At 41.3% G+C, this 24,092-nt stretch overlaps 1 protein-coding gene across 3 annotated transcripts in view; it reads left to right on the top strand.

Moving 5' to 3' along the window:
• The window catches only part of TMEM241 (transmembrane protein 241), a 115,168-nt gene that overhangs the window by 55,373 nt on the left and 35,703 nt on the right, over positions 1–24,092 (top strand). For all 3 annotated transcript variants that reach the window (XR_010021491.1, XM_063076975.1, XM_063076976.1), the window contains exons 12-13: positions 6,974–7,043; positions 10,910–11,003. Coding sequence is in view for 2 of the 3 variants with exons in the window: in XM_063076975.1 (XP_062933045.1) it covers positions 6,974–7,043; positions 10,910–11,003 (164 nt within the window). In the remaining variant the exon portion in view is untranslated. The remainder of the gene's footprint in view (positions 1–6,973; positions 7,044–10,909; positions 11,004–24,092) is intronic.

The raw sequence follows: 24,092 nt of genomic DNA, 5'->3' as shown, positions 1-24,092 counted from the left end.
TGTGTATGTGTGCCGTGGTTGGAAACACACATGTTCCTCGTGGCATGGTAGAGTACGGTGGAAAGAGCAGAAGGGTTGGAACCTCTCTTGCCTCCTCCACTGAGTGGCCATAAGACCTGTTTTCTTTTTTTTAGCTAATGTTTATTCACCACTCGCTGTGCGTAAGGCATTGCCCAGGCTCTCAGGATCTCAGTTTTCTCATCTGGAGAATGAGAAAGGCGGACTGGATTATTTCTAAAGCACCTTCTAGCTCTCATCTTGTGCCCAAAACAATGGCTGCTTTATGCTGGTGTTTTTAGCTGCTTCAGACTTTTTGAACAAGTATCCTCAGAGAACTGTCAATTGTGACTCAGGAGTAATGTTTCTAGGTTGTATGTGACATATTTGAACCCACGTCTCGTAAGGATAATTTGAGTTAATTTTTTCTTAATTCATTACTCTCCACTTGCCCACACTGAAGCCATCTGCTTTTGTCTGCCTGGTGACATCTCAAGATTCAAGTTTGCTGTTGAGTGCCCTCTCCACTGACATTTGTTGAAAACCCATCCTCGTGAAAGGATAAATCCTATGAAGCCATGCCGTTAACCCTAAACAGTTTCTGCTTACCCGCTCTGCTGATTGTCTGCCTTCCAGTCATGTCGCTTGTCATTCCTTCATGCAGACAGGCGGTTGTCCCCTCACAGATATTTAAGAGCCTGCTAAGTGTCCTCCCTCTTTGAAATGTGCTTTTTTCAAAGGCCTTTGGAAAGTTATGTTCGCTGTTTCTTGATTTACGTGTTCATTTACTTCCTGAATTATTTCTATTGGACTTTGGCAAATAACTTTTACTTCAAGAAATCATTTTGCCCTTCAACCAAGAGGTGATGCTTGTTCGTTGGTTATACTCATGATTATCAGAGTGGGGAGGAATCTTAGTGATTATTCCAGGTGCTACCAAATTTTACAAGTGAGGAAATTGAAGCCCAGAGGAGTTAAGTGACGTGACCTAGATGATGCAGAGGGAGACTGGAGTTTAGGTCTCATGACCCTCTTTCCAGGTTTTTTCCCCCTAAAAATGCTGCTTTTTCAGTGATCTTATACTTTATTATAAAGTATCCCAAGCAAGTGAATACTTTTGTATGGAAATTTCTACATTTCTTTCTGGAGCTTCTCTTGGTTTCGGGGCATTTTATCTACCAGTTTCCAAGTTGGTGTCTGCTGGTAATAGTGGCCAGTGGTCTGACATTTTACCTTGAGCTATTGCTAAACTTTTAAGTCAGTACAAGAATACCTTGGGCTCTTAGTTACTCTCTGGGAACACAAAGTGGTCAGCAGCCTAAGACTGTAGACTGGCCTGGGCAGAAGAGTAATTTAAAGTAGGCTTCCATTTCTTTTTGAGGTGTTAAAAATGTTCTGGAATTAGATAGTGGTGATGGTTGCACATCTCTGTGAATATACTAAAAACCGCGGAAGTGTATACTTTAAAAGGGTTAATTATAGGTAAACAAGAAAATGTGTGGGTTGGGAGGAAGAAATCTCTCTGATTTGAGAACCTATTTGGAGCTTAGTTATGCCACAAGAGGATACTTGCAAGGATTACTTTTCCTTTAAATTATATTTTAAAATTAAAAAAAAGAAGAATGGACACCAGGTGCTCGCCTCCCATTCTTTCTCCTGCTGGCTTCAGTCCTAGCACATGGTAAATGATCCAGGATTGGCCTGCAGTGGGCAGCTCAGGGCGTTGCATAGCCTGTGGGATTCGTCAGAGAGCGCCTTGGCACATGCTCTTGAAGGAATCCTGTCTGTGGCTTTGGTTTGTTGCAGTTTCCTGCTGGCTGAGGTGGTGTCACTGAAGAGGCCAGGAATAGAAAGTTGGGCTTCTGAGGATTTTGCTGGGCCAGTGATACTGGCTGTGCCTCTCATGTCAATAGCAGAGGTGGTTGTGGCCTCCCTTGCTATAAGTAGCTGAGGCTCCCCAGCCAAGAGATGTAGGGTTCAGGAGTCCTGCAGACCTCGGTAGCCCTCATAGCAGGGCTCCTGCAAAAGCGCTGGGGAAGGCATAGGGTTATGTACAGACTGGTTGCAGCCTTCCAAAAGAAGCCAGACACTTCCATGTACCAAGTTCAGTATCTAACCCATGAGCATCCCAGCGAAACACTGTAAAATCACACCTACTTTTATGTGTATTAAGTGATGTGAAAGCATGTTCTTTTTATAAAGGTGTTCTATGTGTGATCCCCATGGTCATGTTTGTTACTTTCTTAGAGTTTTTACAAACTGTGTCAAAGTTTGTGTGTCTGCTTCTCCTTTCACCTCTTGTCAGTGGAGCGCCACTGACTTAAAGCCTTGGTAGACGTGGAGTTTGTCCGTGGTACCTGCTTGGATGAGGGCTACTGAGTAGCAAAACAATCTTGACTAGAGTAGTGAAGCTGCTTATGAAATCCGAATGAGAAGAGACTGTCCAGGTTTTGATCAGATTTAACTTTTACAAGCTCTCGGGGCCACTGCAAACAATTATGTAGACAGTGGCCTGTCCTTTGAAGTTGTGTAGCGCACAACTTGTGCAACTGTAAGCATTGCCCACTGCTTCAAAAAGCACTCGAGAATAGTAAAGTGCTTCATTTGTTTGTTAGAGTGGATAAGTACTATCTAAGGCAGGTCCATATTAAGGTAATCATTTGGTGTGAGAGATGATGGAAGCTCAGAATCTAGAAGACCCTTGGCGGGTCAGTTGCCCTACACTCACTGATGGTTCCTGATGATGTTTTCTCATAGTAGTATACAGTTGACTACAAAGTTTCAGCAAATAAAACAGCTAAGAAAGATTTCTCTCCTCCACAACTATTCAAGGTCTACTCTTCTTGAGTGGCTCCAATTCTTGCCAATTTGTTAGCTTTCCGATTGGACCCATGTGTAGTCTAGCTCATTTTTAAGATAGAACACTATTCTTTCCCACTTGCTTATTACACTCTCCATCTAGAATGTCCTCTGTGGGGCCCGAGTGTGGGTTGGGGAGAGCTGTCTTCCTGATTCCCCACCTGCCCTAGTTAAGACACAGTGAGAGTCAGGGTCTATAGGTACAGTCTTTTTTTGAAGAATCTGTTAATACTTTCTGAAATTTTAAAGTGGGGCTTCATTTTTTGGGGTCGTTCTTACCCCTTCTTTTGTTATTTATGTCTTCATTATTTGGTAGTGCTTTAAAAACATTTTTTGAGATATAATTTACATACATGAAATACACATATCTTAAATGTACAGCTCAATCTACTTTAGCAAATGTACACACCTGTGTAATTCACACCCCTATCAATATAGAGAACATTTCTGTCCCTACAGAAAGTTTCTTCAAGCCCCTTCCAAGCCACTCCTCACCCACCACCGAGGCCACTACTGATCTGATTTCTATTACCATGGATAAGTTCGGTCTATTCTAAAGCCTCATATAAGTGGAATAATCAGTTAAGTATTTTTTGGGTCTGGCTCTTACATTCAGAGTAGTGTTTAGAGATTCATCCATGTTGTGTGTATTACCAGTTTGTTCCTTTCTGTTGCCGAGTAGCGTTCCATTGCGTAAACATACCACGTTTTATCTGTTCACCTGTTGATGCCCCCCTGGGCTGCTCCCAGTTTGTGACTATTTTGAATATCCAAAAAGCTACTGTGAACATTCTCATACAAGACTTTTTCTGGACTTATGTTTGCATGTCTGCCGGATGAATACCTAGGGGTAGGATTACTGGGTCTTAGAGTACATTTGACTTCCTAAGGAAGTGCCAGTTTTCCAAAGTGTGTGTGCCGTGCATTCCCACCCAGCAGTGTATGACAGTTCTAGCTGCTGCACATCCGTACTGACGTGGGTGTTGTCAGTCTTGTCTTAGCTGTTCTGGCGGGGGTGTAACTGTCTCTAGATGGTGTTCCTCATGGAGCTTCCCCCCTCGCTCATTCATGAGTGACTAGGAAGATGAGCTTTCATGTAGATGCACCTTCGGGGTGCACTGGCAGTGGTGGTAGGGATCAGGTAGACAGTTCTCCCTGCCCTGGGCCCAGGCCCTGCCACAAGGTTTGCTTCTTGGCAGGTGGAAGCCATCTCCCCCTCCAGCCTTTCAACCTCATGATTCATGTAGAGGCTCCAAGAATATTGGAACCGTGTTTGAGATGAGTACCACCTTCCCCCGAGACTGTTTTAAGCAGTCACAGAGAAGAGAAATTCTTCCCATGCTGGAAAGTTTGCACCTCATAGTTGTATGGGGCCCTCTGCTGTGGTGTTCAGGGGAGAGAAAGAATTTCAAGGAACCAGAGGTGGAGGGAGACCTACAGGGATCTGCCCAGAAATAATCTGGCTACCTGGTGTGTGCTGCTCATGTGTGAGATAAAGCAAGCAGCACTAACTACTCTTTGGCCTTCCCTGCCAGTTCCGAGGCTAAGATGTGGTGGGAGGAAATTTTCTTCATGTTCAGGTATCAGTCGCAAATGTGGTAATACTGTGCCCCACTTCTCACCATGGCAGTTTCCTGCTGTGGGATACACTCCCTCACTCCGAGTCAGCAGAATTTTAACTGTGGAGCCCAATGAAGGCTCAACTCTGGCTTATTGAATAAGCCTCATGTGGCTGCCACAAAACATGTGTATGGCTCTTTTGTCACTTACACCAGGCAGTGCAGGAGTGTTATCTTGTGAGCATCTTCACATATTTTTTAGGCTTCCGTGTCAAGTTCTCCTGTGGTTGGGGCCGGCCAGCTACACTGTGAATACTCTTCAGGGGCATTCACAGCACAGTTACAGCCTTTGCTGGTTAGGGGTTGCTGTGCATCCTGTCGGCTTAAGAGCCACTTTGTAAAAGAGAAGGCAGGTTGAAGGCATCAAAGGGGAAGCATTTGTGGCCAACTGGAAATCAAGGAGCACAACTGGAAACCGTACCATACATTCCCACCCAGCAGTGTATGAGAGTTCTAGTCTCTAAGAGCAGCAACTAGACGAAGCCAACTGGAAACTGGAGCATTATCTTCAGGGAAAGCAAGAGAGGTTTAGGTCTTTTGGATATTCTCAGTTCGGTATTGCTTGCTACATGTCGGGGGTGGTACTGACACAGTGGATATGGGGATGAGCAAGGACCCGATAGTTCTAGGAGGAGGGGCAGCTGCAGTCAGCATAGCGCTGGGTGAGAAATGGCTCGGAGGTAAGATCGGGCTGTTCTCTTGTTCCCTCATTCTCTCTCTCAATAATTTGTAGAATCAGTTTTCAGGATTTGGGTGGGGGTTATTATCTAACTGGTAAATTCTGTGATTTTTTGTTTATCTTCCTCCCTCCCAATCTACCTCTGACCACTCCTCTGCTCTTCAGACCGCCTTCAAAGCCTGGGCTCGGCTATAGAAGTTGCCAACACATCCCCAAGTCCAGTTCACCCCCTGGGGCATTTCTAATGAATGACTGGGTGTGAGAGGAGGGATGTGCAGGTCCTGGATTTAACCAGCCTCCCTCTCCGCCATTGCTCATTATCACACTGACTGCATTGCCGTCCCTCTCACACTGAGAGGGAGATTGGGAAAGGGCTCTGAACCCACAGCTGCCAAAGAGACAAAGCAAATTCCCCATGACGTCTCCTCCAGCTGCCTGAAAAGGGACTCTGGCCACTCTATAGGCCTGGGGTCCCCAGGGTTGCCTGGGCTGTCACTTCTGTGGGGAAAGGGACTTCAGAAGATATCGGGGCTCTGCATGCACTAGATGTTGTCTTTTTCAAATTGCCTTCACCAACATACATTAGATGGTAGAGGTGTTCTGTGAAGTCATGGCAGATCCCAAGAAACCCTCCTTGTAAACACACACAGACACACACACACGTGCACACACACACACACACACACACACAATTGACATGAACAAACATAACAATCATGATAAGAAACAACCCTCCAGGGAAGTAGAGTTCAGAACCTTCCTTCCCAATAGAGGGTTGAATCATTTGAGATGTTTAGGCCTCCAGGGAAACATAGAAGCCAACTGAGTCTTTCGTTCTGAATGGCTTGATTAATAGGTGCAGTGGTGATGCAAATGCTGTCTGGGTGTCCCACTGCACCCCAGTAAATCATGAATACTTAGGAAAATCAGCCTTTCCCTCCAGTCCCCCCGGAATGAGAGACAGACCAAGGCCTAGCGTATGGAAGGCCAGTTTCTCCAGAGTCTTAGAAAACCCAGATTTGAAGGGATTAAGCTATCTGCTGTGGAAATGTTTAATTCCTTTTCTCTGGACATTTTTGGAAGGCTTTCTGCTTTTCTAATCTCCTGACTTCTTGTTTGTGACCAAGTTCAAATTCCAGAAAGGGAAGCAGCCAATATGTGTGATTATTTCCTCTTGCACTAAGTGGAACTAAAAGAATGAACTTACTTCACGAGAAATAAATGTACCCTTTGAACCTCAAACTAAATTGAGTATGCACAGTCAATCTGGTCCCTGTGTTGTTTCCACAGTAATTAAACACAAAAATGAAAAAAGATGTCAGGGGAATACATTCATGCCTTTTTTTTAGACATAACACAGAAAAGATTCTTTAAAAAGTTTCTTTTTTTTTTACAGCCTCCCTTGTTCAGGGATGGCTGCCTGGTGAAGAGGAAAGATCTCAGGGTTTGGATTGACTGGAGTTCACGTTCTGGCTCCACACTTCAAGAGTTGTGCAATCTCAGACACATCTCTTAACTTCTCTGAGCTCCAGCTAAAATTCAAACCCCACAGAACCTTGAGAAAATTGAGTGATAATATGCATAATGCTTTAAGAATAGGGCCCTGCACAAGGCATGCTCTCAATAAATGGTCACTGTTATCAAGCTATTATTATTATTATCATAAGGCAGTGCCAACACAGAATCCCTAGGAATGCCAGAGTGAATTCAGTGCAGGCCTCTCAGTGCAGGGGGCTTCTGTGCTGAAGACCCTCGTCTTGCGTGTCCTGGGTGTGTGGGGTCATGCGGGCCAATGTTTCACCATTTCTGTGCCCCTCAGGTGATCTCTTCAGCGTCCTGGACTTCCCATTCCTGTATTTCTACAGATTCCATGGCAGCTGCTGTGCCAGGTAATCTTGAACTCACTGATTTGTCTGTTTTCTGTGCTGTCAGCTGTGTCTTTGTCTCTTTGATGTCCAGGGTCATTGCTGGTGATCTGAATGAGTGGCAGGAGCAAATGGGTACAGGCAGGAAAGCAGCCTGCTCGGGCACCAGTAAGTTGGTACTGAACACCCTTGGGCACCCAGGGTCAGCTTATGTCCTACGATGACCCCTGGCCTGCAGAGGTGCCTCAGCCAGGGCAGTGGGTTTCAAAGTTGCTGAAAAGCTAGGATTCCCCCACTTTTTTCCCCTCTACAAGTAAATCTCTCACAGAAATTCAAGATATAAAACTAATGAAACTGATTCAGTTCAAGGGTGGATTTAGGCCACAAATCTCACCCTCTCAGCTTCCATCGTGGCCTCCGTCTTGCTCCTGAAGTCAACTTCCAGAAAACCTCCACTGAACCCTAAGACTCTGAGCAACCGACAACTAGATGTCTAGACAATAAGGTGATCATTAGTATTTGGCCTTGGACAGTACTCAGGATGTAGACCAATTAATGAAGATGGATACATCTAAATATACAGAAGTTCATACTTACCCTGCATCCCTTTTCCTGCCATGATCCCCACTTTGCTTGACTTTATTATGCTGAGAAGTAGAAAGGCTTCTGTGGACAGTCTCAGAGCATGTACCTGGTATGGGGGAAAGACCAGACCTGGGTTGAACCCCAGGATTGCTGCATGCTGCTTGTGTGGTCTTCAGGCCAAGTTACCAAGTTCTCCCAAGCCTTAGTTTTCTCATCTGTAAAATGGAAAAATAGACCAACACAGGGCAGTTGTTTGTATTATTAAATAAAATGTGTAAAGCCCTAAGCATGATGCCTGGGCTAATAAATGGTGACCATTACTATTATCTGCTCATGTCGACTATAAATAAAATGTTAAGAAACAATGAGCAATAGCTATGTAAAATTGCTGTGTCAGACCACCTGTTCCCACACATATAAAATGGCACCTTGTGAAGCAGTGATTTTGGACAGAGAGTTAAAAAGCTGATGTGTGCCTGAATACTGTCTCTGAGTGGGGTACATTATGCCCCTCAGGTTTGTTGGGGTAAAAGAAAAAGAAAAAAAGTCAGTATTATAGAGTTTGTTTCTGCATATGAGCCTTAAAATGATTTATTTATCACTCTTAGAAAAGTTTCAGGAAGTCACTGACAGAATGCAATTTCGTAGTTCCTGTCAGTTTGATTAGGCCTGGTCCGCTTGCCCACTTGCTGGGATTAGGTGGCTCGGGTCTTGGTGCTGCCCGGTGCCCACGTGCTTGTTGCTTTCTGAGTTGGTTGTTGGCAGCACAGGCAAGCCGGGTGCAGGGGCAGTCAGCAATTGTTTGGTTATTTGGAACAGAGCAGCACAGTTCACTGCACATTGGTGCTGGCTTTGTGGGGGGACACTCTGCCTCTATTTCTGCCCCTTTCAATCTGCAGGTTTCTCGTGATGCACATGATAAATCAGATGTTTTTATTTTAAAAATTTGGAAATCATTATTTGAATTAATTCTCTGTTACATTTTGTCCCCTGGCTTCAGTACAAAGCTTAACCCCTTTAAGAATGTGGTGGTTTTCCCCGTGTCATTTCAATGGCTCTTCTATGACCATATCTCAGACTGAGAATTGTCACTTTCAGAAGGTCCTGGGACAGCAGACCCGAAGGAAGCAACAGTACCCATGACCTGAGGACCCCACTAATAGGGTGTCTCCTGTGCCCAGGCTCCTTCACTCTTGGGATCCTGTCTCTGCTTTTCAGAGCTATTTCCCTAGCAAGGGATAGAAGAGCTGCACATGGAAGGAGAAAGATCAGAGATCCACGTGTCATTTAGAAATGATTCACAGACACACAAGTCAAACCATGGGGAAGAATCCTAGATGCTTCCATAAGCATGTCTGTCACAAGCTGGGACTCGCCTTTCCTAGCCCAGAGTCTTTGCTGACTGGATAGGTTACGTGGAATCATACCCTTTCTCTGGCTGCAGATAGATAGGAGATGAAAAGACTGGGAGGGGAGTAGGTATGGGGTATTGCACAGGCCCCTGTGCATTGGTACCTCCTTGGACGCAGGGCATGGAAGCCAGCAAGAGGAGGCCTGGAGCACTGGCTGCCTCACTTTCCACTGCATCCTCACAGCCACAGGACCTGGAATGTCCTGCTCTTTGTCTAGCTGGTCAAGGACACATGGAGACCTGAGTTCTAATTGTACATGTGCTGCAGTTTCTTTGTTAATAGAGTGAGACTTTGGGCTTAGGAGGTAACCTGTCTGTTCTAAAAGTCTCTGATTTTTGTAAAATAGGATGATGACTGCTATGCATATTCCTACTTTAAGAACACAAAACCTGAGGCAAGAAAAAGGGGGATTTGGTCAAGGTTACAAGGGTCAGTGAGCACAGCTAAGAATAGTGATCCAGGGCATTTTATTTCCAGCCTGCTGCCTACCCACACAGGCCTCTTTGCCTTTTGGGTGTGACTTGATGTCTTAATCCATAGCTGCCTGGTCTCCCATGGCTGCAGATGCAAAACACAGGTTATCAGGGCCAAACAGGCTGAAATGTACACAGGGGAAACCTAATGTCTGTCTCCTGTCCTGCCCCGAGAATGTGGCTATGAACTGATCTAATCTAATGAAGTAAAGGTACACATCTCTGTGAAATTTGGTCTTAGATGTGCTCAATTCAGTTCAAACTGCTTCTAATTCAACCTGACAAGCCTTTATGTAGTACTTACTATGACCAAGGCACCATGTTGTGCTCTGTTGGAGAAAATACAAAGAGCAGCCCAATACTGGGCCCTTCCCTCTCAGAGTTTGTGATCTGGGTCGAGCTCACACCAATGCCTATAATGAAGTTCAGGTGGAGTGTGGCTCTTGAGGCTCTGCAGTTACAAAAGAAATACAGCTTGCATGACCGGGCTCTCTGGCTTGGGGAAAATATACAGTCATTTCTCTTGCTTTTCAATTTTTAATTTCAAATAAAAGTCACACTCAAGCCACCACTTGCACATAGTCATATTTGTGAGAAATCAGCCTCTCTCTCTCTCTCTCTCTCATGTTTTCTTGCCTCACTTCTTCCCAATTGTCCTGTCTCCAAATGCCAGGAAGAGTTGGGAGCTGCCTTTGCTATGGCTCTGATCACATGGTGACACTTTTGAATATGGTTCCAGCATAGGCACTACATCCCTACCCACTGCTGTGCCAGTGCCCTTGCTGGTCCAGACCTCTGAATAGCCCCAAGATGCTGCCCCACCCTAAGGCTCCCAGGGGTGGGGATCTTTCAGTACACACATATGTGCTTAGGCATCATTTCCAAAGCCTAGCTTCTATGGAGGTTGGCCTGGTTTGGAGACCTCTGGCCTCAGCTGCATGGGTTACTGGAGCCAAGTCTCCCCTTCAGATTCTTACCTTGAGCCCAGGAGACATGTGGTGAGTTTTCCTTTGGAAGTCTTTTCCTGCCAGTTTGTTTTGCTTGAAAAAATTGAAGCTCTACCTTAGCAAGCACCAAGCTCCAGAAGTAATATGAGAAGGAGTGGAAGGTATTGTCCTCTATGTTATAATTTTTTCTTTCTTGATTTAGCCTGAGACCAGAGACCTCCCAAATTTCTAAACCCCCTCCCCACCTTCAATGAAATGGTCTTATTGCATAGCTCCTTAGAAAAGAAGAGCTTAATGGTTTGTTTGGTTTTTTTTAATTTTTGATATTTTTATCCAGAGGTCACTAGAAATCACAGATGAGATAGAGGTTGCATAATAATTAGAAATTGACTGCTAAAATGTAGCAGAAACTAGACAGCTATTGGTTAGAGGAAGACAAGCTTCACTAACAAAAGAATATTTTCTCTTTCCAGTGGATTTTTGGGATTCTTTCTCATGTTGAGTACAGTGAAGCTAAAAATCCTTCTGGCCCCAGGGCAGTGTGCAGCCTGGATTTTCTTTGCTAAGGTAAGAGGGAGGGGAGGGCTGGGAAAATCTCTCTCAAGAGCCTGTGTGTCCAGTGTTCTCAGAGCTTGGGTAGTGTAAAGTTGGATCTTCATGAAACCATTTCTAGTCACTGGCCCTGAGCTTGATTCTTCACTCATTCAGATAATTTCTGAGGCCTTCTGCCTATTTTATCAGGATGACATATTTAATCTTTATCACGCTCCTGGAAGGTGGCCATGAGTAGGCCACTTAATTTCCCTGAGCCTTAATTTACCCATGTGAAAATGAGAGGTTTGCCAAAGAATCTCTAAGACTGTTCTAGCTCTGAGACTAGACTCCTGGATGCAGGGGGCAGTTCTTATTTTCCTTCCTGGGGGCTGTGAGGGTGTCCAGAGCTCAAGTGACTTGCCCAAGAGGACTCAGCCTGACCAATGTGACAGAGAAAGGAAAACAGACAGACGGCCAAGTTGGGTAACATAGCCTTCATAAAAGAGTCTATTTCAAGAAAGGCCTTTGTATATGTGAATGACCATAGTTGATGCATAAGATAAACAGGTGGGAAAATTACCAAGACACAGGAGGAGCAGAAAAGCAGCGGTGGGATGCACAGTCTTAACTAAAATGCTTTGGGACTAACTTCTTGCCATTGGAGGATTCCATTTCCCTAATGTCTTGGAGTCAAGTTGCAGGGCCCTAGGTGCTGCTTCTGAGGAGTGAGATTTCTTAATTAATTTAATCTAATGAAATAATTAAACTTGCATCTTTGATCATTTTTATGTTTTTTCTTTGCTTTTTCCATAAAAAATACTAATACTCAATCATTTTTCTTTGAAAATAAGATTTCACAGTGATATTTTCACCCAGTGGTCTACTTTTTAATAGAATTAGAAATTTGTAATTCCAGACAACTGTAAAGAGTGGCTGAGATATTGATTTCCAGCATGACCAAGTGAGGAAGTTGACAAAACCTTTCCCAAAAAAGCAACTAGAAAGCTGGAAAAAGACTGTCATAAACATCAATTTCAGCTCTCTAAAAGTTGACAAAAGGCATACACCAAACTGAGAAACATTTATTTATGAAAACTGCTAAACTTTGAGTAGAAACTGAATAAATAAATTTGTGATGTTCTTGCCTGTCGTTGCTCCCATTCCCTCCGCCCCAGTGCTGTCAGTGTGATAGTTCAACCAGAGCGGGGCAGGCTGTGAAAACCAGCAGCCTGTTGCAGCTTCCAGAAGGGGCTCACTCTGTTTGGAGGATTGTCAGTTAAAGTGGCCAACTTGGTGATAAATGAACAGGAAAGGTCAATAGCTCCACTAGCTTAAGTTGATTGTCCTCTTTGGAGCAAGTAATGGACCAGTGGTCTAGCTGGGGACTTACTAGGTAATTCCGGGAGTTAAGACAGACATCAAGGGCTTGATAGCTCTCCATATATTTCAGATTGAACTTAGTCTGTGTGCATGAGCAGCAGAGATGGAGCAGGACCAAGACAACCACACATCCCTGGCCAACAGAGCCTGCATTCACACACAGGAGATGTGAGAGAGCCAGCAGAAAGCAAAAGCCAGGGCAGACACGAAAACAGCCTGAGGTTTGAATGTGCTCCCCAGCCCACACACAGAGTCAGAAGCAGAGAGAAGCCTTTTTGGCTCAAGGTGTTTGAGCAAAACTTCTCAATAGTCTTTGCCAGAACACTAAGCTATGCAGACATGGCGATGACCCCTAGAAACCACACTTAAAAATAAAAACAAGGAAAAATATTGAGTAAAGACATCAGCAACTGTACCTTATATGGGAGACATATTTCATAGACTTAGCCCAGGAAAACTTCTAAATAAGCAAAACAACAATAAAAACAACATTGTGGGAAAAGTCAGAATCTGGAGCTGCTACCATATATTATCTAAAATGTCCAGTATTTAATAAAATATTAAAGACATTCAGGGAAGCAAAATGTGATGCATGTGCAGGAAAAAAGCGATCAATATGAACTATCTCTGAGCATCTATCCTCAAATGTAGGATTTAGCCAAAAAAGGCTACAAAGCAGCTATTTAAATATGTTCAGAGATTGGGAGGAAACCAAGTTCAAAGAATTAAAGGAAAGACTCAATGAATACAGAATCTCAATAAAGAGATAAAATCTTTTTTCTTTTAAAAAAAGAACCAAATGGAAATTCTGGAATTGAAAAGTACAGTAATTGAAATGAAATTCTTTAGAGAGATTCAACAACAGATTTGAGATAGCAGAAGAAATAATAAGTGAACTGGAAGATAGAGTAGAGGAAACTATTCAATCTAAAAAACAAAGTTTTTTTTTTTTTTTTTTTTTTTTAAGATAACCGGTAAGGGGATCTTAACCTTGACTTGGTGTTGTCAGCACCACGCTCTCCCAAGTGAGCTAACCGGCCATCCCTATGTAGGGATCCGAACCCGTGGCCTTGGTGTTATCAGCACCACACTTCCCAAGTGAGCCACGGGCCGGCCCTAAAACAAAGATTTTTAAAAATTGAAGAAATGTGAACAGGACCTCAGAGACCTGTGGGACATCAAGCATGTCAACATATGTGTAATAAGAATCTCAGAAGAAGAGGAGAGAGGGATAGAAAAAAATATTTGAAGAAATAATGGTTGAGAACTTCCCAAATTTGATTTAAAAAGCCTATTAATTTATAGATCTAAGTAGCTCAATGAGTTACAAGTAGGATAAACAAAAAGAGATCTATACCTGGACACATTATAATTAAACTGCTGAAAGACAAAGAGAATAATCTTGAAAGCAGTAAGAGAATAATATTTTAACACATATGGGGGATCAACAATACTATGAATAGCTGACTTCTCAGTGGAAGCAATGGAGGCCAGAGGCAGTGAGATGACACGTTGAACTTGCTGAAAAGGAAAAACCTATCAACCACGATTTTGATATACAGCAAAACTACCCTTCAAGTATGAAAAAGAAATAAAGGTATTCCCAGAAGACTGAGATTCTTTGCTAGCAGCGATATCAATAATTACATTAAATGTTGTGAATGGACTAAATACCCCATTCAAAAGACAGATTGTCAGATTGGATTTCAAAAAGGAAGATCTGGGCTGGCCAGTTAGCTCATTTGGTTAGAGTGTGCTGCAAATAACACCAAGGTCAAGGGTTTGGATCTCTGTACTAGCCAGTTGCCAAAAACAAAACCAAAAAAGCAAGACGCAACTATCTGCCATTTACAAGAGACACACCTTAGATTCAAAGACACAAATAGAGTGAAAGTAAAAGGATGGAAAAACATACACCATGCAAGCAGAGAAACCATAAGAAAGCTGGCTGGAATGGCAATAGTAAAGTCAGGCAAAATAGACTTTATAACAGGAAATATTACTAGAGAAAATAGAGACATTTAATACTGATAAAGGTTTAATACGGTAGGAAGACGTAATAGTTCTAAATGTATACATACTTAACAATGGCACCCCAAAATATATGAAGCAAAAAGTAATAGAAAAGAGAAATAGACTATTCAACAATAATAGTTGGGGATTTCAATGCCGCACTCTCAACATTTGCTGGAACTAGAAAGAAGTGCAAGGATATAAAAAGACACAGAAGACTTGAACAACACTATCGACATACTTGACATAAATGATGTTTATATGACATTCCACCATTTGATTTCAGAATACACATTCTTCTCAGGCACACACAGAACATGCTCTATATGATAGATGATATGCTGGGTCACAAAACAAGTCTCAATGATTTTTTTTTTTTTTTTTTTTGTGGCTGGCTGGTATGGGGATCTGAACCCATGGCCTTGAGGTTATAAGGCTGTGCTCTAACCAACTGAGATAACTGGCCAGCCCTCTCAATAAATTTTTAAAGATTGAAATCATATAAAGTATGTTCTCTGACCATAGCAGAATTAAATTTGAAATTCATAACAGAAAAAGTATAGAAAAATCCCATTTACTTGGAAATTAAATATACTTCTGAATAACCCATTGGTCATAGAAGAATTTATAAGAGATATTAAAAATATTTTGAACGAAATGAAAACAAAAACACAACATATCAAAATTTATGGATGCAGCTAATGTAGTGCTCAGAGAGAAATTTATAGCTGTAAACACCCATGTCAGAAAAGAAGAAAAGTCTCAAATCAATAACCTAAGCTTCCATCTTAAGAGACTACAAAAAGAAAAGAGAGCAAACTAAACCCAAGTAAGCAGAAGGAAGAATATAATAAAGTTCAGAGTGGAAATTAATAAAATAGAAAACAGAAAAGCAATATAAAATGTCAGTTTTAGTTCTTTGACAAACCTCTAGCTAGACTGAACAAGAAAATAAGAGAGAAGATACAAATTTTTTTATCAAAATTAGAAATGAAAGAAGGGACATTACTACTGATTGTATAGAAACTAAAAGGATTGTATATTATAAATAACTTTATCCATTTTTATTTTGAATAACTTTATGCCAGCAAATTAGAAAATTTAAACGAAATGGACAAATTCTCAGAAAGGCACAAATTAGGAAAACCAACTCAGGAAGACGTAGAAAATCTGAATAGACCTGTAACAAATAAATAGATGTAAGTAGTAATTAAAAATATTTCCACACAAAAAAAGCCCAGGCCCAGTTGGCTTTATTGATGAATTCTATCAAATATTTAAAGAAGAATTTTTTGTTTTACAAATTCTTTTAGAAACTAGTGGAGGAGGGAATAACTCCCAGTTTAATCTATGAGATGAGTTACCAAGATATTAAAGCTAACCAAAAAATTGTAAGAAAACTACAGACTAATATCCCTCATGAACATAGATCCTTAACAAAATATTAGCAAACAAATTAAACATATAAACATATATAAAAAGGATTATACATCATGATCAAGTGGGATTTATCCCAGGACACATCGTTGGTTTAGCATATGAAAATTAATTAATATAATGTGTTATATTAATGGAATAAAGAACAAAAATACATGGTCATTTCAATAGGTTCAGAAAAATTGTATGGCCAACTCCAACATCTATTATGATAAAAAAAAACTCAAAAAACTAGTAATAGAAGAGAACCTCCTCAACCTGATAAAATCTGTGAAAACCCTTTAGCTAACATTTTACTTAGTGGTGAAAGACTAATTACAGTTGACCCTTGAACATGCAGGGGTTGGGGGAACTGACCCCCTCTCTCTCCCATCCCGTTATCCCCCACAGTCAAAAATCCAAGTATAACTTTTGACTCCCCCAAAACTTAACTGCTAATAGCTTACTGTTAGGTAGGCTACTTAACTGATTAGGTTTGTCATGTGTTCATTTATTGCAAAAAAACCACGTGTAAGTGGAGCCACGCAGTTCAAACTGGTGTTTGAGGGTCAACTGTACTTTCCCCCTTTCGGGAGCAACACAAGAATGTTCACTCTTCCCACTTCTATTCAAAATTGTACCGGAGGTTTGGGGCAGTACAATAAGAAAAAAAAAAAAAAAAAAAAGAAGGCATCCAGATTGGAAAGGAAGAAGTAAAATTGTCTTTATCCATGAATGAGCTCATCCTATGTGTAGAAAATCCAAGGAATCTATAAAAATACTAATTGAACTACTAAACGATTTATCAAGTTCTCAGGATGCAAGATCAGTGTACAAAAATCAACTGTAGTTTTTTATATTAATAATGAACAAGTCATATTCATAAAAATGAAATTGTGAAAACAGTTCCATTCAACAGTAGCATCAAAAAGAAAAAATACTTAGGAATTTAACAAAGGAGTATGAGATTTATACACTGAAAATTACAAAACCTTTCTGAGAGAAATTAAAGAAGATCTCAGTGGAGAGACTCAATATTGTTAAGATGGAAGTTCTTCCTCAATTGATCATAGATTCAATGCGATCCCTATCAAAATCCCAGCAGACTTTTTTTTTTTTTGGTAGGAATTCACAAACTTATCTTAAATATTTTTGGAAATGCAATAGCTAAAACAATTTTAAAACAGAAAAACAAAGTTGGGGACTTATACAACATGACCTGAAAATTCAATACAAAGCTAGTATTAGCAAAAGGATAGGCATTTATGGTCTATTGATTTTCAGCAGAGGTACCAAGGCAATTCAATGAGGAAAGGATTGTCATTTCAACAAATGGTGTTGGAACAGTCACATATCCATATGCCAATCAACCAACAAACAAAAAAGCTTAGATTCCTGCCTCACTTTGTTAACTCAAAATGGATTATAGACCTACATGTAATGCTAAAACTAGAAAACTCTTAGAAGAAAACATAGGAAAAAACCTTAATGGCCTTGAGTTTGGCAAAGAACCTTTAGGTAGGACACCAAAAGCATGGAACATAAAATAAATTCATTTAAATTAAATTACATCGGGCCGGCCCGTGTCTCACTCGGGAGAGTGTGGTGCTGATAACACCAAGGCCACGGGTTCGGATCCCATATAGGGATGGCCGGTTGGCTCACTGTGTGAGCGTGGTGCTGACAACACCAAGTCAAGGGTTGTGATCCCCTTACTGGTCATCTTTAAAAAAAATAAAAATAAAAAATAAATTAAATTACATCATTTAAATTAAAACCTTTTGCAATTCAAAAGACATCATTAAGAAAATGAAAAGATAAGCCTCAGCCTGGGAGAAAATACTGCAAATAATATATCTGATAAAGGACTTGTATCCATAATGTATAAAGAATTCTTATATCCCCAGGAGAGGACCTATAACCCAATTTAAAAATGGTCAAAAGACTTGAACAGACTTTTCACTAAAGAAGATATATGAATGGTTAATAAGTACATGAAAAGGTGCTCAACATCATTAGTCATTAGGGAAATGCAAATTAAAACCATGATGAGATACCACAACACACCACTAGGATGCCCATAATAAAAAAATGTATATATAGACCATACCAAGTGTTAGCAAGAATTTGAGAAACTGGAACTCTCATTAATTGCTCGTGGATATGTATATAGCCACTTTGGAAACAGTTTGGTAGTTTCTCAAAAGGTTAAGCATAAACTGCTTATACAACCCAACAATTCTATTCTTAAGAATCTACCCAAGAGAAATTAAAATATATGTCTGCAAAAAACATTCATACATGAATGTGTATAGCAGCATTATTTATAATAGCCCCAAACTGTAAGCAGTCTAAATGCCCATCAACTTACTAGTGGATGTAAAAGCAAAATATAGTACATACATGCAGTGGAATACTATTCAACAGTAAGGAGGAATGGGCTGATAATACATTGCCAAAACATAGATGAATCTTAAAAACATCATGCTAAGTGAAAGAAGCAGTCACAAAAGAATTCATATAGTCTTATTCCAGTGAAATGTCTAGAAAAGGAAAATGTGTAGAGGTAGAAAATATACCAGTAGTTTCTTAGAGCAGAAATTGACTACAAATAGGCTCAAAGGAGTTGGGGGTGGGGCACAGGGGTGGGTAATTGAAATATTCTAAAACTGGTTGTGGTAATGGTTGTACCATCATTTAAATTAATTTATTAAATTTATTCATTAAAAATCATTACATTTTACATTTACAGTAGGTGGATTTTATGACATGTAAATCACCCCCTGAAAGCTGTAAAGTAGTAGTGCTCAAAGCATAGTGCTAGTGCTTAAAACTTGTCCTTTAGTATTTGGAAAGACATTTTCCCTATGTATATGGCTTTGCTTGTTTGACCTCTAGTTTCATGAATCTGCTCTTCATTCATTTTATTTTATTTTTCTTCTTTAAGTCTGAGGGAGGTTTACCATTTCCTCCTTAGTAACTGGTTTAATGCTAATCCTTCTTAAATGTGGAGGATTGAATAAGATGAGCCATTAAGATCTCTTCCAGCCTCAGTACATCAAGCAGTCTGTCTTCTTTTTCTATTCTTTTTGAAAATAAACCCAGTGATCCTCAGTGGCAAATACGTATCCATTCTCAGGACCACCTACACGTCAAAAAGTGCTGACATTTGAAATACAACATGATCGTATTTAGAAATAGCACATTTCCCCATGATGTCATTGATTTTACTGGGTGCCAGCACATTCAGAAAGTGACTCAGAAGGATGTTCTGTTGGTGCTGGAGGAGAATTTGGATTCTGTGAAAGACTCAAAGACACACAGGAGGGGAGGTCATTCAGGGGGCTGAGGATGACTTCTTTCTTGACACATTCTTGGCCATTTTCCTAGGCATAGTTAAGTCAACCTCATCATTTCCAAGTCCTAAGTGAAGGCTTCCATGGCTCTCTCTAGTCCTCACCTTTCTCAGTATTTTCGTCGGGTCTGTGAATGCTTAGTTAGCATGGGGGAAAAGTGCCTTCTGAGTCATTTTATATTGTTATCATTATTAGGATTGTTTTTCTTTCTGGAAATTTGAGAAACATTCTAAGAAGCTAAAATATCAGAATATTTAGCAATCCCCCTCTTTTTTTTTTTTTTTTTTTTAATATTTCTCCTTTCATTTTGGTAAATTCAGACATGTGAAATCTAACTGCTTCTTCATAAAATCTTGGGCGTCTCCTTTCATTTGTTGTGTAAAGCACAAATACAGAAAAAGTGAATGAATTTAAGAGAAAAGCAATGAGTGTGTAGACGTGTAAGGGAGACCTGGCATGAGTTTATATTTTTCTCCTAGTGGGTGTTCCAGCAGATTAAGTTGTCACAGCAGAGTTCTTCCTGGATTGAGTGGTGCCTTGCCTCATGCTTGTTAACTGCAAACCTACTCACCCTCTCAGCATCGCTGGGAAGCAGCAGTTGAGGCAGAATGAGTTTGTGTTGAGGACGAGCCAGGGGTGGGGCGGTGTCCCCAGACAGCAGTGCCAACCCTGAGAGGCCAGAGGAGCCAGCACTTGTTTCCCTTTCACAGCTGTCGCCCTAAGAATTCTTCCTTCCTTAAAAGTCAGTGCAACAATTGTTGTCCTGAATACAGTGACAGACCAGAAAACCAAGTCTTAGTCTGTTCTTATTATGGCCCTGGGAAAATAATTTTCTGTAGCTTGCTTAGGATCAGTCTGTTGAGTTGGTTGGTTTGTTTCTTGCTTGTTAGAGTTCTGTCTTTCATGTACTCAGAGGGGTCTAGGGGGTCCTCACTGTCAGGGCTATGAAGCACTGTCGCCACCTGAGAGGAAACTGGTGCCTCCTTAAATGTTGTCACCAAGGTTCCTTGTGTGCCTCCCCCCAGTCCCTTCCCTAAAACTGGGTCATAATTTACTGCCAGCCTGAAACAGCTGGCAATTCGGTGGGATTTAAGATGCACTAGATTCTTACCATTTGGTGGTATTGGAAGTGTCACATCAAGGCCTGTGGTCTTTCTTTGAGTGGCCCTCCACTCAAAGAAATGCCAGTTGGTCCATGTAGAGCTACGGCTAGGTCTCACAGACCCCTCAAGCCAATTGTCCAGACTGGGTCACAAACCCTTCACACGCAGGTCTATGAGCTAGGTAACAGGAAAAGGTCCTTGGAGCTGTGGGTGAAGAAATAATAGGCTTTATTTCTAGATGCGAGCTCTCTGCTGACCAGCAGTTCAGAGCTTCTGCTTCACACACCCTGAAAAAACATGCAAGAATAGCAACAAGCTAAAAATACATGGGCATGCATGCACACTAACTCCACCCACACACAACTTGTTTACAAAGAATGTGCTGCACCACTCCCAACCGGACCTGAGTCAGGCAGCCTGACCAAACTACTCTATTTTCCTCACAGTCCACATTTACTTAGGGAAAGCTTTGGAGTGTTTGACTGTCGTTGGAGGGGAATGCATTAGTTTTATGCAGCACCTGCCTAAGGCATGTTAGAAGCCAGAGAAGAAGGACAAAAGAACATGGGAGAAACTATATAGAGGGTGATGCTGGGCAGGGTGTATTGATTTCAGGAGCTGGGAGAAGGAAGAGCTCTGTGAACAGGCCAAGGCAGAGGAGCAGCAGGAGCTGGCTTCTGCAGGTCAAGGTTGCCCACAAAAGGTTGAAGAAGGGAGCGAGAGCCTTCTAGAAAGAGTAGCAGGGCCCTGAGGCGGGATGAGCAGGTGGGGAACCATGATAGATAAATGTGACCAGAAGAGGACGAGGGTGTGGAGGTGGGATCAGGCACAGAAGAGTCAGGTGAGAGGAAACCCTAAAAGCTACTCCACAGAAACCAGTATGGACCTCTGAATGAGACCGACCAACAGTGAATAATGTTTAAACCGGTGAGTATGGCAGTGGTGCTTAAAATAGATTGGAGATGAGTTCCATACATTTTGAAGAGAGGTAAGTCAAAGCAGTGATGGCAAGACTAAAGATGAAAGGTCAAACTTGACTGACACTTTGAAGGAAAATAACTTTTAATCATCTAACTTATATGATTATTGTGTGGCATGATAAAAGAATTAGGTAACAAAGACTCAGGTCATTTTAGAACAGATAGGGTGGGTAATGATAGTTTGGACATAAGGAATGCTGGATGAGGAAGATCATAAATGGTCTGAAGGTTTGTAGCTAGAGACACAGGAAATCCATGGCATGACAGACAGAAATGGGGTGATTGTAAAATAATCTGTGGGGAGGAGAGCTAGTGAAATACATTTTAGACAAATGTGTGTGTTGATAAAACATATAAATGGAGCTGTTTTGTGTTGGAAACATGGGACCAAATGTAGATGAGAACTCAGGTCTTTGCATGTCCACTTGGATTTCACCTACAGAAATCAAGAAAATGAATCAGTAGATAAAGTCACTGAGAGAGTGAAAGGACAAGGAGAGAGGAACAGAGGCCTAGGACTTAGATTGGGAGACAGATGCCAAGGGCTAGTAATGAGGAGGAGAGAGAAGTAATAAGCAAGAGGTGGGAGGCAAGCTAAGTTCACTGTGGGAAGTATATATATATATATATATATATATATGTATATATATATATATATATATATATGTGTATATATATATATATATATATATATATATATTTTTTTTTTTTTTAAAGATGACCGGTAAGGGAATCTTAACCTTGACTTGGTGTTGTCAGCACCATGCTCACCCAAGTGAGTGAACTGACCATCCCTATATAAGGATCCAAACTCGTGGCCTTGGTGTTATCAGCACCACACTCTCCCAGGTGAGCCACAGGCCGGCCTTAAGAAAGGATTTTAAGGAGTAATGCAAAAATGCCACCAAGACGTCTAAGAGATCCTGATTGAGAAAAGACTAGAGCAAGGACATTGCTAACCTTTGAGGAAACACTTTTAGTAAAAGGCAGGGATGTGAATGGGCAGAAGAAGGATTGTAAATACTCAGTGAAGAAGTGGGTAGAAGATTGTGATTGGTGGTGGGCAAGGGGATAGCTAGATCTCATTGTGGAGATAACCTCTTTTCTAGGAAATTAAGGACTTTGGTGTGCTTGAAGCTAGGAAAGGAGAAAGCCATATACAGAGAGATTGAAAGATGCTATAAAAAGAGGGGAAATTGGGAAAACTAGTTTCAATAGGCTGTGGAAAGAATAGGGAGACCAGCTTTAGAAAAAATGGAAAGCCCTTCTCCTGAGCTTTAGCAGAAGGGAGGCATACGTCAAGGCTCTTTTCTTCTCCACGAGGTGTGTGGTAGAGTGACTGAGATTTCAGGAGGAAAAAGGAAAGAGTGCTCTTTGACTTTCATCACTGTTCACTGTACCTGTCTGCTGTGGTCTGAATATTTGTGTCCCCCTAAAATTCATATGTGGAAATTCTGACCCCCGAGGTGATAATACTAAGAGATGGGGCTTTGGGGAGATGATTAGATTGTGAAGGCAGAGCCCTCATGAATGAGACTAGTGTACTTACAAAAAAGGTCCCAGAGAGCTGCCTTGCTCCTTCCACTGTGTGAGGACGCAGTGAGAAGGCGCCATCTATGAGAAAGCAGCCTTCACTGGACACCGAATCTGCTGGTGCCTTGATCTTGGACTTCCCAGCCTCCAGAACTGTGAGGTATAAATTTCTATTGTTTATAAGCTACCCAGTCTATGGTATCTTGTTAAAGCAGCCGAAACAGATTAAGACATGCTCTAATCCTCAGTTGTTTCATCCATCAGGTAAGGAGTCTGGACTAAAAGATATCTAAAGATAGCTCAAAACTGTTAGGATTCTAGTGTGCTCTGCCAGTGTTGGCTTATCTGATATTCAAGACTAAATGCTGATGGCATTTGCATTCAATTGTAGCACCATATAGTGATCTTCTAGGAATCATATCATTAATTATCAGTACCTACTTAATAAGGCATTTGTCAGATTTAAAAATTATTTAATAGACTGATCAGAATAAAGTAGGAAACCAATGAGGAACCTGACCTTCTCCTATCCCTATCCCCAAATTCTACCTTCTCTTGTGGAAGATTGGGATGTAAATGTTACAAGTGGTTACTTGGAATATATGTCCTCTTTTTACTTAGTTTAGACAGTCAAAATTTACATTTATGGAATGGGATTTTCCTTCCCATTGCTCCGTAGGATAGAATGCTGCTCACACTGTCCACGTGTGATGGTAAAAGCCTCCTTAGATGTGGTTCCCTTTGAGTCCTCAAACCTGGAGTGTGTTGTAGGTGCAGAAAGGGAGCAAGGAGTCAAGGACCAATGGGGGAAATATTGCAAAATTAGGAAATGCTAGAAGCTGGGCTCCTAATTGTTTCAAAGCAGAATATACGAGATAATGTATGTGAAAATAGCTGGGGAGCGACAATGTGCTCTGCAAACACAGAGCATTATGTAGAGTCCTGTAGACTTGAACCAAGACTTAATTATCACCTAGCTATAAGTCTCAGGTGTGCCACTTTCTGGGCGTGTGAATCAATTTTCTCATCTGTAAACAAGTATAGTAATACTGTCTACTTTATTAAGAGGATTGAATGATGTATAGACAGCCCTAGATTAGTGAGAGCCAGCAATTGGCAGGTCCTCCTTGGCTCTCTCAAGTCACTAGTGTAGTTCTTTCTTGAAATTAACTAGTGATTTTCTGGGTCTGAATTTACCATTTGTATTCATGAGTTCCAGGTGGTGAATTTAGTTGTGGACTGCCTACTCTAGGCATGGCTGAGAATTCAGCATGCATGAGAACATGGTCTCTCGCAGCATATTTAATCAGACATTGTCTAACAAAAGAAGCAATTGATGCA

The sequence above is a fragment of the Cynocephalus volans genome, chromosome 13, assembly GCF_027409185.1.
Source record: "Cynocephalus volans isolate mCynVol1 chromosome 13, mCynVol1.pri, whole genome shotgun sequence".
Taxonomy (NCBI): Eukaryota; Metazoa; Chordata; class Mammalia; order Dermoptera; family Cynocephalidae; genus Cynocephalus; species Cynocephalus volans.
This window is presented reverse-complemented; position numbering and strand designations above follow the sequence as displayed.